Source organism: Microtus pennsylvanicus, chromosome 7 (assembly GCF_037038515.1).
Source record: "Microtus pennsylvanicus isolate mMicPen1 chromosome 7, mMicPen1.hap1, whole genome shotgun sequence".
NCBI classification, from domain to species: domain Eukaryota; kingdom Metazoa; phylum Chordata; class Mammalia; order Rodentia; family Cricetidae; genus Microtus; species Microtus pennsylvanicus.
Window position 1 is genome coordinate 75943425 of NC_134585.1, and position 13623 is coordinate 75957047.

General features: G+C 41.4%; 1 protein-coding gene across 2 annotated transcripts in view; it reads left to right on the plus strand.

The window, feature by feature from the left end:
• Nucleotides 1-76: 76 nt before the first annotated feature.
• The window catches only part of Hs2st1 (heparan sulfate 2-O-sulfotransferase 1), a 122985-nt gene continuing 109438 nt past the window's right edge, over nucleotides 77-13623 (plus strand). For both annotated transcript variants that reach the window (XM_075981170.1, XM_075981171.1), the window contains exon 1: nucleotides 77-544. In XM_075981170.1, coding sequence (XP_075837285.1) covers nucleotides 421-544 — 124 coding nt within the window. In that variant the 5' untranslated portion in view covers nucleotides 77-420. The remainder of the gene's footprint in view (nucleotides 545-13623) is intronic.

The window sequence follows — 13623 nt, forward strand, 5'->3', positions numbered from 1 at the left end:
GGGCGGAGCCTCTGGTTGCCGGGCAGCGTGCGTCAAGGCGTGCGCGTGGTGGCCGAGGGGGAGGGCAGGGGGCGGGCCGAAGGCGGCGCAGCCGCAGCCGCAGCGCTGTGAGAGGAGCGCGCCGCCGCGAGCGACCGAGGAGGGAAAGGGAGGAAGCGAGGGAAGAGGGCGTGCGGCCGCGGGGTCCCGGAGCCGGGCGGCAGCAGGGCGCCAGGGCCGTCGGGTGGGCTGAGGAGAAGCGTGCAGCGGGCGGCCGGCGCTGGCTCCCGCGGGCGGAAGACCGGAGCGGAGGAGGGGGATCGCTGCGGCGCGGCAGTCCGCGCAGCTCCCGGGTCGGGGTCTCCTCCCGGCGCCTCCGTCGCCCGCGGGGCCCCGCTCCCCGCCCCCCGCGGTATGTCTTGATCTCGAGCAGCGGGTTTCATGGGGCTCCTCAGGATTATGATGCCGCCCAAGTTGCAGCTGCTGGCGGTGGTGGCCTTCGCGGTGGCGATGCTCTTCTTGGAGAACCAGATCCAGAAGCTGGAGGAGTCCCGGGCGAAGCTAGGTGAGGCGCTTGGTCGAGCGGGTGGGCATGGCCGGGCATAGCAAGTGGGCGTCCGCAGGGGTCTCGGAGAGTCCCGGCAGCTGGGACCCAGGCACGTCGAGCTCCCGCCACCAGGGACGAGCTGCACGCGCGAGGTCTCCGGCCAGAGGGCTGCCCCGTCGGCCCTCCACGGAGAGAGGGGACCCAAGTCTGCACGGGGCTAGTGCTGCTGGAGGACACGAACGCTCATCCTCCCGTCTCTTCCGAGGCGTTCTGGAGAGCCCCCGCTCTGTGCTGCGGTGGGGACTGGAATTTGAATGAGGGGCGCCTGGGCACAGGATCGAGTGGGGATGGTGGTCATCGGGAGGTTCGTCGAGGGAGATGGGCAGTAATGGACAGAGACTCAGGGAACGATGGGGAGGAAAAGCTGCTCACTGTGTAGCGAGTGGCATGCCTGAGCTAGCAGCAAGGGACCTTAGAGCTGACTGTATAGGTAGACTGGCCTGTGGGACAGCGGAGCAGATAAAAAGATCGGACGGTACCGTTACGAGGCGTCTGGGGGACTGAAGTTCTTTATGAGTGGCGCTATACTGCTTGATTTGGGCTTCAGAGTTAGGTCGTAAGTGTAGGTGGACTGCTTGTACGAGCGGGCATCGTTGAAGGTTCGGAATTGCAGCGTTTACCTTGTGGAAGGAATAGAGTGGGGGAAAGCCAACCATATGGGTGTCTTAAAGCGTTCTGTCAGTGCTGGAACGGGTAAAGATGCTTGAAACACTAAACTGGAGTGTGAAGTTGTGCAATAGCGGATGAAAGCGCGGATAGCCCGTGTTTCCGGATAGTGGAGAACTTTGGAATTTGGAAGTGCTCTGGAAACAGGGAGACTTAATGACTGGTGCGTTTTGATTTAAAACTGTTCATGGCACTTAAAAATCTGCTCAAGGGGTGTAATTTGAATATGGGAAGCGGTTTTTGCATACACTTTCACCTAGCCAGCTTCTTAAATGCGTTTTAAAGTTACCTTGAGGAACGGCTAGATGTAAGTGGGAGTGTGAATTAATTTTTAATAAAAGCACCAGAAAATAATTTAAATTTTAGAGGTAGTCGCTATTTGCAAGTTTTAGTAGATTTTACAAAAGCCTTTAAAGAATAGTGTTATCAGAGAACGTTAAATACATTTGGTTGATGTACAGCTAAGTTTGAAAGAGGAGCCGAAGCTTCCAGAATGAAATGTGAAGAGCTATTGAATTTATTTACTCTAATTAAAAAAGGTTCTGTATGCTGAAAATTATTCACTTTACACATTAAAGGTTAAACCTTTTATGTTTGCATTTCCTATGGCTCCATCCCCACAGCATTTACAGTCAAAGTCTGGCCTCAGTCACGATCCAGTTTTACAGGAAGAAAAGTGACTCATCTTACAATAAGTTAAAAGTTAGTTCAAACCAGAATTTGTATTTATTCTTTTTTGTATTGTTACTTGGAACTCTCTATCTGTCCTTTCTTAGAAATGCTGCAGATTTTCCTCCTTGCCTAACGTTCTTTCTGCCGCGCTTGCCTGTTGTTTCTATATGCCATCTGGATTACCTGGAGTTGTAGAATGCCACAGGTGGAGCACTGTGCTTCCTCATGATCTCCATGTATGACAGAAAAATCCTCTGCCAGGAATAAAAAGTGTGCATCAAAATAGATTGCTATGCAGGAGACAGCAAATATCTACCAGAATAAGTAATTCGGAGAAATAATCCAGGGCTGACTGACCATGGGGGTCAGGCAGGCCTGTAATTCCAGCGCTCTAAAAGCTGATGCCAGAGGATGGTAGGTTCAAGACTATGCTGTGCTGCTACGCTGCACTACTCTGTTTTAGAAAAAGAAAAAGGACAGCTCTCAGGTGTGAAACACCTGAGTATCTGGAGATGTGGACATGACACAGAGAGAAAATATATGCTTTTATGTCAGCTCATTAATCTTCTGTTTGGATTTTTTTCCTCTTTTTATTTTTAAACGACACAGGCGTCTGTCTATGGGTTGTCCAGGCTGGACCTGAACTCCTGGCCTCTGATGTTCTTCTTCAGCCTTGAAGAGTAACTGTAGATGCCCTCACTTTGCCTCCTTCCCACTCCCACAGACTGAGTATGTTTTAAAGGCAGTACTGAAGAGACAGTGCACATTATTCTGGCTCCTTAGCAAAGACAGACAAAAGGGTCAGGCTGTCACTATACAACTTTCCTCTGTGATGTTCTTATTTAGTCTCCCAAGAACAGAGATATCTATCTTTCAGATACAGGATAATCCTTAAATTATATAATTTACCCAAGACTGTACTGCTAGTAAGTGGCAGAGTCAGAATTGGAACTCAGGTATGTTTGATTCCTAGTTGAGGACTCCTGTAATTACACCAGGCAATTTCAGACTTTCTAGTGATACTGTACTACAATGGAGCTGTTTGAATAGCATTTATAAATTGTATTAGCAATGCATGTATTGCTGAGAATGAATATCATTCTGAGAAAACTCAATTTCTGGCACAAAGGGATTGGCTTAATGTCTCGCCCCTTGTTTATATCCATGCAATGAACATAATTATATTACTCAATGAAATGGACTGAAATAGCTTGTTTCTGCTGTTGGAGAAGAAAATCTTTGGTTGTTTGCTGTAATTGTAAAACTGCAACATTAAAAAGCATTTTGTTTTTTTTTTTTCATTTTGCTAATGAACATTTTGCCCTTAAAAGTAGTTTTATTGTTTGTTTTTCTTGCTGTAGAAGATTTCAAAGGATGGTAATGTCTGTTAATGACTGTAATGTGACTTGGCTAAAGTCAACAATATCTTGATGGTGAAATCTCTAATAAAGCAATAGGCATATTAAAAATACAGTATATTCGCTGGTGTCTTAGGAAATTATTTAAATAGAAATTCCTAAAGCTCCCAATATTACAGTTTACTACTGTATAGGTTATTTTTTCCTTAAAGCAAATATTTCTACATCTTACTATATATTATTCTGCAGCTTGTTTTTTATTTAGTATTATAAACCTCTTTCCATGTCAGTACACTGAAATTCGGCACTACAATGACTGTGTAGTGGTTCAAATTATGCATTACTAAATTACTAAATCCTAATTTACTCTGTCAGTGGTAGGTAGTAATTCTGTCTCCACACCTCCCCTCCTTTTAAGGCTTCTTTTCTTGTTATTATAAACAATGTTTGAATAAGTCTTTATGTGCCTCTCTTTACCCACTAATGTCATTTTTTCACTAGGGGGATATCTGGGTCAAAGAATACATGTTACTTGCCAGTTTCTATCCCCAGAGGGTACAGTAATCTCTATTGCCAGAAACTCAAGTGCTAGAAGTGCTGAGGTTTAAATGCTGCTACTCAGAGGCTTGAAATGACATGTTGTTAAATTATATTTCCTAAATTTTTCATTAGAAATCTTTACATTGTTTATTGCTTTTTACTTGTTATTGTTTATTGGGATAATTTGATACTTTTTTGTTGTTTGGGTTTTTAAATATTAAGGTAAATAATTTGTTCTTATTTCTGCTTTTTTCTAAGTCTGCATTTGTCTCTCAGCTGTGGTGTATTTTGCTTATACAGAAATGTTAATTTTACATAAATTTTATCACTTTAGACAAATAGCATTCATGTTAAGACTTTCCTGAATCAAGATGGTATATATTCTCTATACTTAGTTAGAATAGTGTATAGTTTTTGTCATTTACTTTTTAAGTCATTTATTTATGTGCAGAGATTTATTATAATGTCTTTTGATGAATAGTCACGTATGGCAAATATAGTAAACAACCGTTTTTTTTCATGTAAATTCTTTTATTTGTATGCTATAGTTTTTGTTCTCTTAGCTCAGCTGGTTTTATACTCCAGTCTTTTTCACTTACTGAAGTTCTTTAGACTTGATGAACATATTCATACATACACACACACAAGATGTCTGAATTTAGTAAAACTTGCTGTGTAGTTCTCATCACATTTATAAAGGATGATATGACTCCCTGTACTGGTTAAAAAAATAAAATCACAAATATTTAATACAGTTTGAGGAACCCTAGTCAGAACTTCTGAAAACCATGAGCTTCCTTCCAGGAGAAACTCCGAGTGCTTACCCGCTGCTGCCAATAAACACTTACAGAATGGGGTTACTTTCCAAATCCAGCACATTGGAAACTTAAGATCCGCTTCAGGCTGGTGCTTGAGGTGCACATGAAGCAGTAATGAATTTTTGTGTTGAGACTTGGGTTCCATCTCTTAAGATTCGTCTGTAAACATTCCCATTTGAAACATGGTTCTGGATTTTTGTTTCAGCCTGTAGATATTTCATGGTAAACGAAGTGAGTGTATTCTTTATAATAATGTGCTGTTGTGGGATATTTGTACATTATGTGAAGGTGTAATGCTCTGATTGATGTAATAGAAATCTGACCAACCAGGCAGGAGGTATAGGTGGGACTTCTGGGCAGAGAGAGAAAAGAGGAGGAGGAATCTAGGCGTGTGTGTGTTTGTGTGTGTGTGTGAATGTGTGTGTTTGTGTGTGTGTGTGTGAGTGTGTGTGTGTGAGTGTGTGTGTGTGTGTGAGAGAGAGGGAGAGAGAGGTGAGGAGGCATAGAGGAAGCACGAGGGTATGTGGCAGGATGAATATAAATGGGTTAATTTAAGTTATAAGAGCTAGTTAAAGACAAGCCTAAGCTAAGGCCAAGCTTTGCTAGTCACTGAGTTTTTGTGAGATTATTTGGGAACTGGCTGGCGGGAAAGAGAACGACTCATTACAATGTATGATACCATTAGACTCATTGGTTATAGCTACAAGATAAGCACCCTAGTTATGAAGAGCTTTCTCTGGGAAGTTTCACTTGCAAACTTCATTCTTAAAAATGCATACCTAGTTTTCTGGCAAGATATGCTCAGGATGGTGCAGTTGTAGATTACATACTTGATTTTCAATGAAAATCTGAGAGGATATGGAGTTCAAATGAAAATTATCCTAGCAGTGACTCAGAACTCTAGGTATTAGAATTTGCTGTTTATGAAAAGTAAAGTGGGAATCTCAAGCACATACTTGTCGCTGCTGGTTGATAAAACAGTATACTGAAGGCTGCTGTTCTTACCCAGGCATTAGAATTATGTACTTAATGATCTATTTCCTATAGGACCTAAGCATTTTAAATGATGTGTATCAACCACATACTTATGAAACCACTGTGAGTTTACAATTGTGTTAGGTTGTGCTCATGTAAACGAGCAACGTAGCTCCATCTAGATTATGCAGTGGTCTCCATTGATGGAAATTGTTAATCATTCTTTTCTCAAAACTACCAAAGAACTGATTCCAGGGCCAGACTACTTTTTGCAGTTTGGTGGTTTTTGCCAAATACTTGAAAGCATGCAGATACATATGTAGGAAAATAGAGCAGCAGCTACTGTCCAGAGGACTTTGGGTTAATGGGAAAACAGGAAATTTAGAAATGGTGTTGACATCACTTACTGCATATTGAATAGAATGACCAGTGCTGTGCAGTCATCACTTGAAGTAGTTATCTCAATTAGAATAATTCCAGGATGTCTATATCTCATCCCATTAAACTTTCTAATATTTTTTGCTTGTTTGTTTTTAGCATTTAGTAAAATTGAGATGATAATATTCAAATACTTTTCTCGTGAAAGACCACTTCAGAAGAGCATACTTATAGAAGAATTGATAGGGTTCAAAATATTTTCTTTGTACCCACAAATACCTGTACTTAATGCCCCTGGCCTTTCTACATTGTCAGTAGCCTGGCATTGGTGCAGACTTTTAATCCCAGCACTCTGGAGGCAAGAGGCAGGTGGAGCTCAGTGATTTCACGGCCAGCATGGTCTACAAAATGGGTTTTAGAACAGCCAGGACTGTTACACCTAAAAACCAAACCAAAACCCCCAAAAAAACAAGCAAACAAAAAGAACCTACATTATTAGTGCTCCTGATGGGTCACTTGTGCATTTGATCCTACCTTCCTCTAGCTCAGAACATGGTTCTAGACGCTTTCTGTCGTTCTGTCGTAATCACACCCCCCACATTCTGTCCGATTCTTTGTGAACATATTTTCTCACCAAGCCCCGATGAAGGACACCATCCAGCTAGCCCTTGTACCATAAACCTGCTCTCTTTTGTAGGCAGACTAAAAATTTAACTACAGTAGTCACCAGTACATGTCACTTCCTAAATGCTGTTGTCGTCTTTTGTTTTCCAGCTTCATGTATCACAAAGGAATCACTTCTTCCTTAGTAGACTTTGTTTGTTGGGACCCGGTTACTTTCTGGTGCTAGATGCCCCTTTTCTTCCTAACCGCTTAGTTTTGAGAGCTTTTTTAATTCTCTTTTAGCTGGTGACTTATATGTTGACAACTTGTAACTACAAGTTTTTTTCTAGTTCAAGCCCATTTTCTAAACAGTAGACTTACGTAATTCAGCTGCATCGACATTTTGGCGGAAGATGTGTTAACAGACTTTTCAATTATTATCTTTAAAACAGATTGTCTGACCTCTTCTGTCTCACCCAAACCCAGCATCTGTCCTCTTCATTTTTAGATGGTGACAGCCCCATCTTTTAAGATTCTATGCCTTTTACTTTCAAGTTAATATGTCAGGAATGTCTCATTAGCGTCATGTTAAGAATATTTGTAGACTGTGCCTGTTACTCAACACTTGACATCCTCACCCTATTTAAAGATACTTTCATCTCTTCCTTGGATTACTGCTCTTTTTTCATTCATCTCTCTGCTTCTACACTTGGCTTCCCTGTCTCAGTACAACAGAAATAAATGAGTCAAATCTTTACTCTTTTGAGGCAGGGTCTCAAGTAGCCTGGGCCAGCATCAAGCTCCTTATATGACCCAATATAACAATAGCCTTGAACTTCTGATCCTCCTGTTTCCACCAGAGGTTGCAGAATATGCTTCCGAGCCCAGACTTATACAGGAATCAAATAAACCTAGGGCTTCCTGTGATCAAGGCAGGCTACCAACGGAGTACATCCTCAGCCAGAAATTTGAGTCAAATCTTGTCATACAGAATGGGAGAAGATATTTGCAAAACATGTATCTGATAAGAGGTTAATGTCTAAGATGTTTAAGGAATCCAACTCAGTAGTAAAGAAATAATATGATTTAAATGATCTGAAAAGATAGTTCTCAAAAGAAAATTGCCAATTCTTGTATAAGCAAGAACACTCAGTATTACTAATTGCCAGGGGAATACAGAATGAGATGTTATCCTTCATAACTTAGAATGGGTGTTACCAGAGAGTTTGAAAACAATAAGCGTTGGAAAAATGTGGAGAAGGGAAACCTTTTACATTCGTGATAGGAATGTAATTTAATATAGTTAGTATGGAAAATGGGATGGAGGTTCATCAAAAAATAAACACTAGACTTGCCTTGTCTAGTTCCACTACTGGTGCAAGGTTCCTAGAAAATGAAGTCAGTATGTCAAGAAATGTCTGCACCATCCTGTTGATTGTAGAATTATTTACAACAGCCAAAATACACAGTCAGCCTTAGGGTCCATGGATAGATGAATAAAGAAAATTTGTCACACATGCACAATTGTCACACATGCACAATTGAATGCTCCTTTGCCATGAAAAGAACCTAGAGAAATTATGTTAAGTGGGATAAGCCAAGCACAGAAAGCAAGTACTTCATGATCTCACTTATGTGTGGAATCTAAGGAACTTGGACTTAGGCAAAGCAGAGAGTGGATTGGTGGTTACCAGGGATTGGAATTTGAGGGAAAAGAGATGGGGATATATTTAAAGAATACAAACATTTACATAAATTGGAAGAATAAGTTCAGATTTTTATTTACAGCATGGTAACTACATCAGTTACTTTTTCTGTTGCTGTGAGAAGAGCTACTCAAGACTGTTGGCTCACAGCCTGAGGTAGTCAGTCATGGCAGGGAAGCTCTGGTGGTAGGAGCTGGAGGCAGCTGGTCATATGGCATCCATAGCCAGGAAATGGTGCTGGTGCGCAGCTTACCTTCTCTCTTTTTTTTAAAATTTATTTATTTATTAAGGATTTCTGCCTCCTCCCCGCCACCGCCTCCCATTTCCCTCCCCCTCCCCCGATCAAGTCACCCTCCCTCATCTGCTCAAAGAGCAATCAGGGTTCCCTGACCTGTGGGAAGTCCAAGGACCGCCCACCTCTATCCAGGTCTCCTAAGGTGAGCATCCAAACTGCCTAGGCTCCCCCAAAGCCAGTAGGTGCAGTAGGATCAAAAACCCACTGCGATTGTTCTTGAGTTCCCATTCTTCCTCATTGTCTGCTATGTTCAGCTAGTCCAAATTTATCCCATGCTTTTTCAGACCCAGGCCAGCTGGCCTTGGTGAGTTCCTGATAGTACCTTCTCTTTTTTATTCTGTGCAGGATTCCTCAAGGAATAGTAACACTCATAGTTAGGAACCTGATCTAGAGAATTCCTCATAGGCGGCTAGGAAACTGACTTGATCTAGATAGTACTTCACCAGCAGAGGCTAATCCTGTCTAGATGACCCCTCATCTGCATGCCCTGTCTCCAGGGTGATTCTCAGCCGTGTCAAACTGACAGTACTAACCATTCCAGTCATCATAGTGGTGGTGTTTTCTTGAAAATTTGTGAATAAACCAAGTATATCATAATAGAAAATAAGTCCGTGAAGTATGGTGTGTGGTTTGTTAGCTTGATTTAGCCATTGTACAGTACATACATATTTTAGAACAACATGCTTTACACAATAAATATATAGTTGCATTTGTCAATTAAAAATATACTTAAAGTCTAGTATGTTAGTGCATGTCTGTAGTCCCATATATTCAGGATACTTACACTTGAGAATTGCTTAAGATGAATTTAAGGCCAGCATGGGCAACACAGTGAAACTCTGTCTCAAAATATATAGATGAGAGTCTATTTAAAAAAAAAATGGTAAACTGTCTTGGTGTTCCAAGTGAGTGTGAAAAAGTTTATTCTGCTGTTGTAGGGTGATATGTGCTATACATATCTGGTTGGATGCTGTTGGTCTTGTTTTTTTCTTTCTGCTTAATTTGTCCTGTATTTTGAATTCTGTGGATTATTGTTTGTCCTTTCAGTTCAGTCTTTTGCTTCATCTCTTTTGAGGCACTGTGGTGAGGTATGCAAATGTTTAAGGATCATGATGTCTTCACAGCCTCTTTGGGACGAGTTAGCTTACTTCATCCTTGTTAATATCCTTGTTACTATCTGAGACAGTGTATGTAGGAGACTCAATTCCGAGGGCACAGTATTGGGAGGTAGTTTCTTCCTGCCACTTCTCTCACCATGCTGGCTTCACAGCTTTATGGAAGTAAATTTCCCTTTACTTAATCGCAGGTGTTTTGTTATAGTGACTTAAAATGGTCTAAGCCAGATGCCTGCTTTGTGTGATGTTAATGTAGATGCTTTTCTTTTGACGGGTGTCAGTATGGTTTGGTTCCCTGTCTTGTTAATGGAGGCCAGAGGGTGATGATGGGACATCTGTCATTTTCTTCTCAGCATTTGTTTTATTCTTTCTTTCCTATGTCTGAGTATGTGCTGTGTGTGCCTGTGTGCATTTATATTTGCATGTGTGTGGGTGTGCATGCAGGCTGTGTGCATGTTCATGTGGGTGTCCAGGGTTAATGTCAAGAATCTTCGATTGCCTTCTACTGTCTGTTGCTTCTTTGGAGCAGTTCTCTTAGTCCTAGAGCTCACATACCCAGCTAGTTTCACCAGCCTGCACTAAGGCTCCCCCATCTTTTCACCTTTGAAGGCTGGAATCATAGATCGTTCAACATGTCTATCCAGGATTTCCACGGGTTCTGGTGAGCTCAACTCTAGTCTTCTTGCTTGAACCATCTTCCTGTGCCTTCACCTTAGTTTTAGAGTCAGGGTTTATAGCAGTCAGGGTTCTCTAGAGGAACAGAACTGATAGAATGTGTGTGTGCATGTGCGTGTATGTGTATTATATGTAATGATACACACACATATATAGTACATATATATCTATGTATTTAAGTACATAAATATCTATGTATTTATTAGAGTGACTTACAGGCTGTGGTCTGGCTAGTCCAACAATGTCTGTCTCCTGATGGAAAAGACAAGAGTCCCATAGTTGGTCACGAGGCGAGATGTCTTAGCTGGTCTTCAGGATATGTTGGGATCCTAAAACAGTGGATTCTAATCCCATCGCAGGAATGCCTCTGCAGCGGGATTGAGAAACTTGACAGTAGAGTGAGAGCAAGCAGGCATGAAGTAGAAGCTTCCTTCTTCATGTCCTTTTATGTGGGCTGCCACAGAGGGTGTGGCCCAGATTTAGGGTGGGTCTTCTTTCACAAATGATTCAATCAAGAAAAGCTCCTCACGGTTGTGCTGCTTGGGTTTTAGTTGATTCCAGATGTGGTCAGGTTGACAACCAAGATTACATATCACGGGCTGTCTCACTGAATTTGTAGGTTTATGTTCTGTTAGACTGTCTAACCAGTGAGCCCTGGGGCTCTGCCTGTCTTCCTTACCAGTGCTGGGCAATTCAGATGTTTGTGGCTACACCCAACTTTTATGTGGGTACTAGGATTCAAACTCAGGTATTCTTGCGTTCTCAGTAAGTACTTTACCCGTTAACACTTCAGCTATTAAAAATTTCTTGTAGGCAGTATGTAGTTGAATCTTGCATCTAATTTTATAATCTCCTTTGTAAATGGAATGTTTTAAGGGTTTACGTTTTGTGTAATTCTTGATATCATTGGCTTTAAATCTCCGAGTTGCCTTTGGTTTCTTTGTTCCATCTGTTCTTTCACTTTTTCTGCTTTTAGGCTGAAAGCAGGTCTTTTTTTTTTCCCATTGGATGAGACGCTAGCAGCCCTATGTGCATGTGAATGTGGTTTCTTTATGAGTTATGGTATATAACATGTATCATAAATTTTGTTACAATTGTTATACATCTGCAGTACATTATTATTTTGCTTTAACTAACCAATTATCTTTTAAGGAAATGCAAACATTCTTTAAGCCTTTTATGTTTTACTTGTGTATTTTACCATTTTGGTGTTTCTGACTCCTTTGTGTTTATGCAGATTTTTCTTTTTCTTTCATCCTGTAAGATTTATATATCATTATTTATACTGAAAAATCTGGTCTGAATTCTTTTCATTTTTGTATGCCTGTAAAAGCACTTATTTGCCTTGATGCTTGAAAATATTTTTGCAGAATATAGAAGTCCACATTAATGCTTTTTGTCAGAGCTTTGACAATTTTGGCTCCATGGTTTCTGCTATGATTTGTATTTTTGTTCCACTATGTGTATTGCATATCTTTCTCTTGTTGGTGGCCTTTATGGTTTTCCACTAGATTTTAAGTGATTTGATTATAATGGCCCTTGCTGTTGCATCTTGTGGATCAGGTTTGAAATGTTCTCCCACAGCCTATGTGTTGAGGACTTAGTACCCAGAACTGTGTTTAAAGGTGCAGCTTCTGGGGAGTGATTAGATCATGACTAGATGACTAGTTAATTCGTTAATCCATTGATGGTTTCAGATTTGATGGAGGTATTAGGAGCTGGTGGGAACTAAGGTCAAGCTCATTGGGGTGAGTGGACGGGGTGGGAGGGTGGGATGGGGTGGGGTTAGTGTGCGCCTTGAATTGTGACCTTGTTCCTGACTCTTCCCTCTTCCCTCTATCCATGGCCACTATGTTGTCCATAGCTTTGTCCCCCTGTGCCTGCACCTTGATGTTCTGTTTCACGAGACCCAGAAGGAATGGAATCAGCTGATCATGGCTATAAACCTCTGAACCCCTGAGCCAAGATAATCCTATCATCTTTGAGTTTGTTTCTCTGACAGATTTTTCACAATGAAGCAAAGCTGACTGTAGTGATATTTTATATGTATTTTAATAAACAAAGCTTGTCTGAAGATCATATTGACTAAAACCCTTGGGGTTTGTTGGACTTCTTGGATCTATGGATTTATAGTTATGATTCTATTTGCACATTTGGGCCATTGTACTTCCAGTTGTTTTCCTGTGCTCTTTCCCCTCCCCTTCAGAAACTCACGTATATTAGGCTGTGTGAACTCGGCTAGAGCCAGACTTGCTCTCCTCTTCAGTCATCTCTATTTCTGTACTGTATTCTCTGTTCAGGCACAGTCAGTGTGCCGCGCCGCCAGTTCTAGAAGTTCAGTTTGGATGCTCAATAAATTATGCGCTGTTTACATCCTTAAGATATATTTTTTTGAGGAAATAGAACTTTGTTGTAAGTCTTTTGATATTCTTGTTTAGTAAATCCTGCCATCCCTGTCATTTCTGAGTTACTTTTATTGATTTACATTTCCGTTTATTATGGCCAAGACTTTCTTACCTCTATACAAATTACCCAGGTGATTTTTAATTGGAAGCCAGGCATTATGAATTGTGTTCTGTTACGTTTTGTGTGTTTCCATGCTTTTGTAAATACTCTTAAGCTGCATTTTGGGACATGTTCAGGTTACCTAGAAACAATTTGATCCTTTTGAGGTGGCTTTTGATTTTGTAGAGGAGATTTCTGTAGCTTTTAGTGTATGGCTGATTCTGCTCTGCAGCCAAGGCAGTATTTGTTACTTCTCTCAGAGTTCTCTCTCGTGTCCTGTTATTACAAGTTTCCAGTGGCTGCAGGCACCGTGGCTAAGACTTTCCACCTGTGTCTTGAGTGTTTCCCTAGTTCTTCACAGCCATACCATTGGCCTTCCACTCAGCCTGCACCATGGCTTCTGTACTCTACCAGCACACAAACCTTCATGGTCTCCCGGAATTTCCAACTCTGGCTTTCCTCTCTTCCCTTCTTTTCTTATTTTTTTTCTTTTAGTTTCTTCTTTAACCTGAAAATTTACTTTAATAGAAGCGATTGCCCCAAGGCATTTCATGCGTTTGCCTAGATGGCAGATCAAAGAGGCTTTCCCAGTGTACCTGTAGAGATGAGGGGAGCATTGGGATCTGGGAAGATGGAAGACCGGGGCAGGAGGTCACCTTTGTGGCCCGGCATAGTAGGTCAGATGCTGTAGCTGTGATAAGTGTAAGAGGGGGCAGTCACAGAGCTTCTTT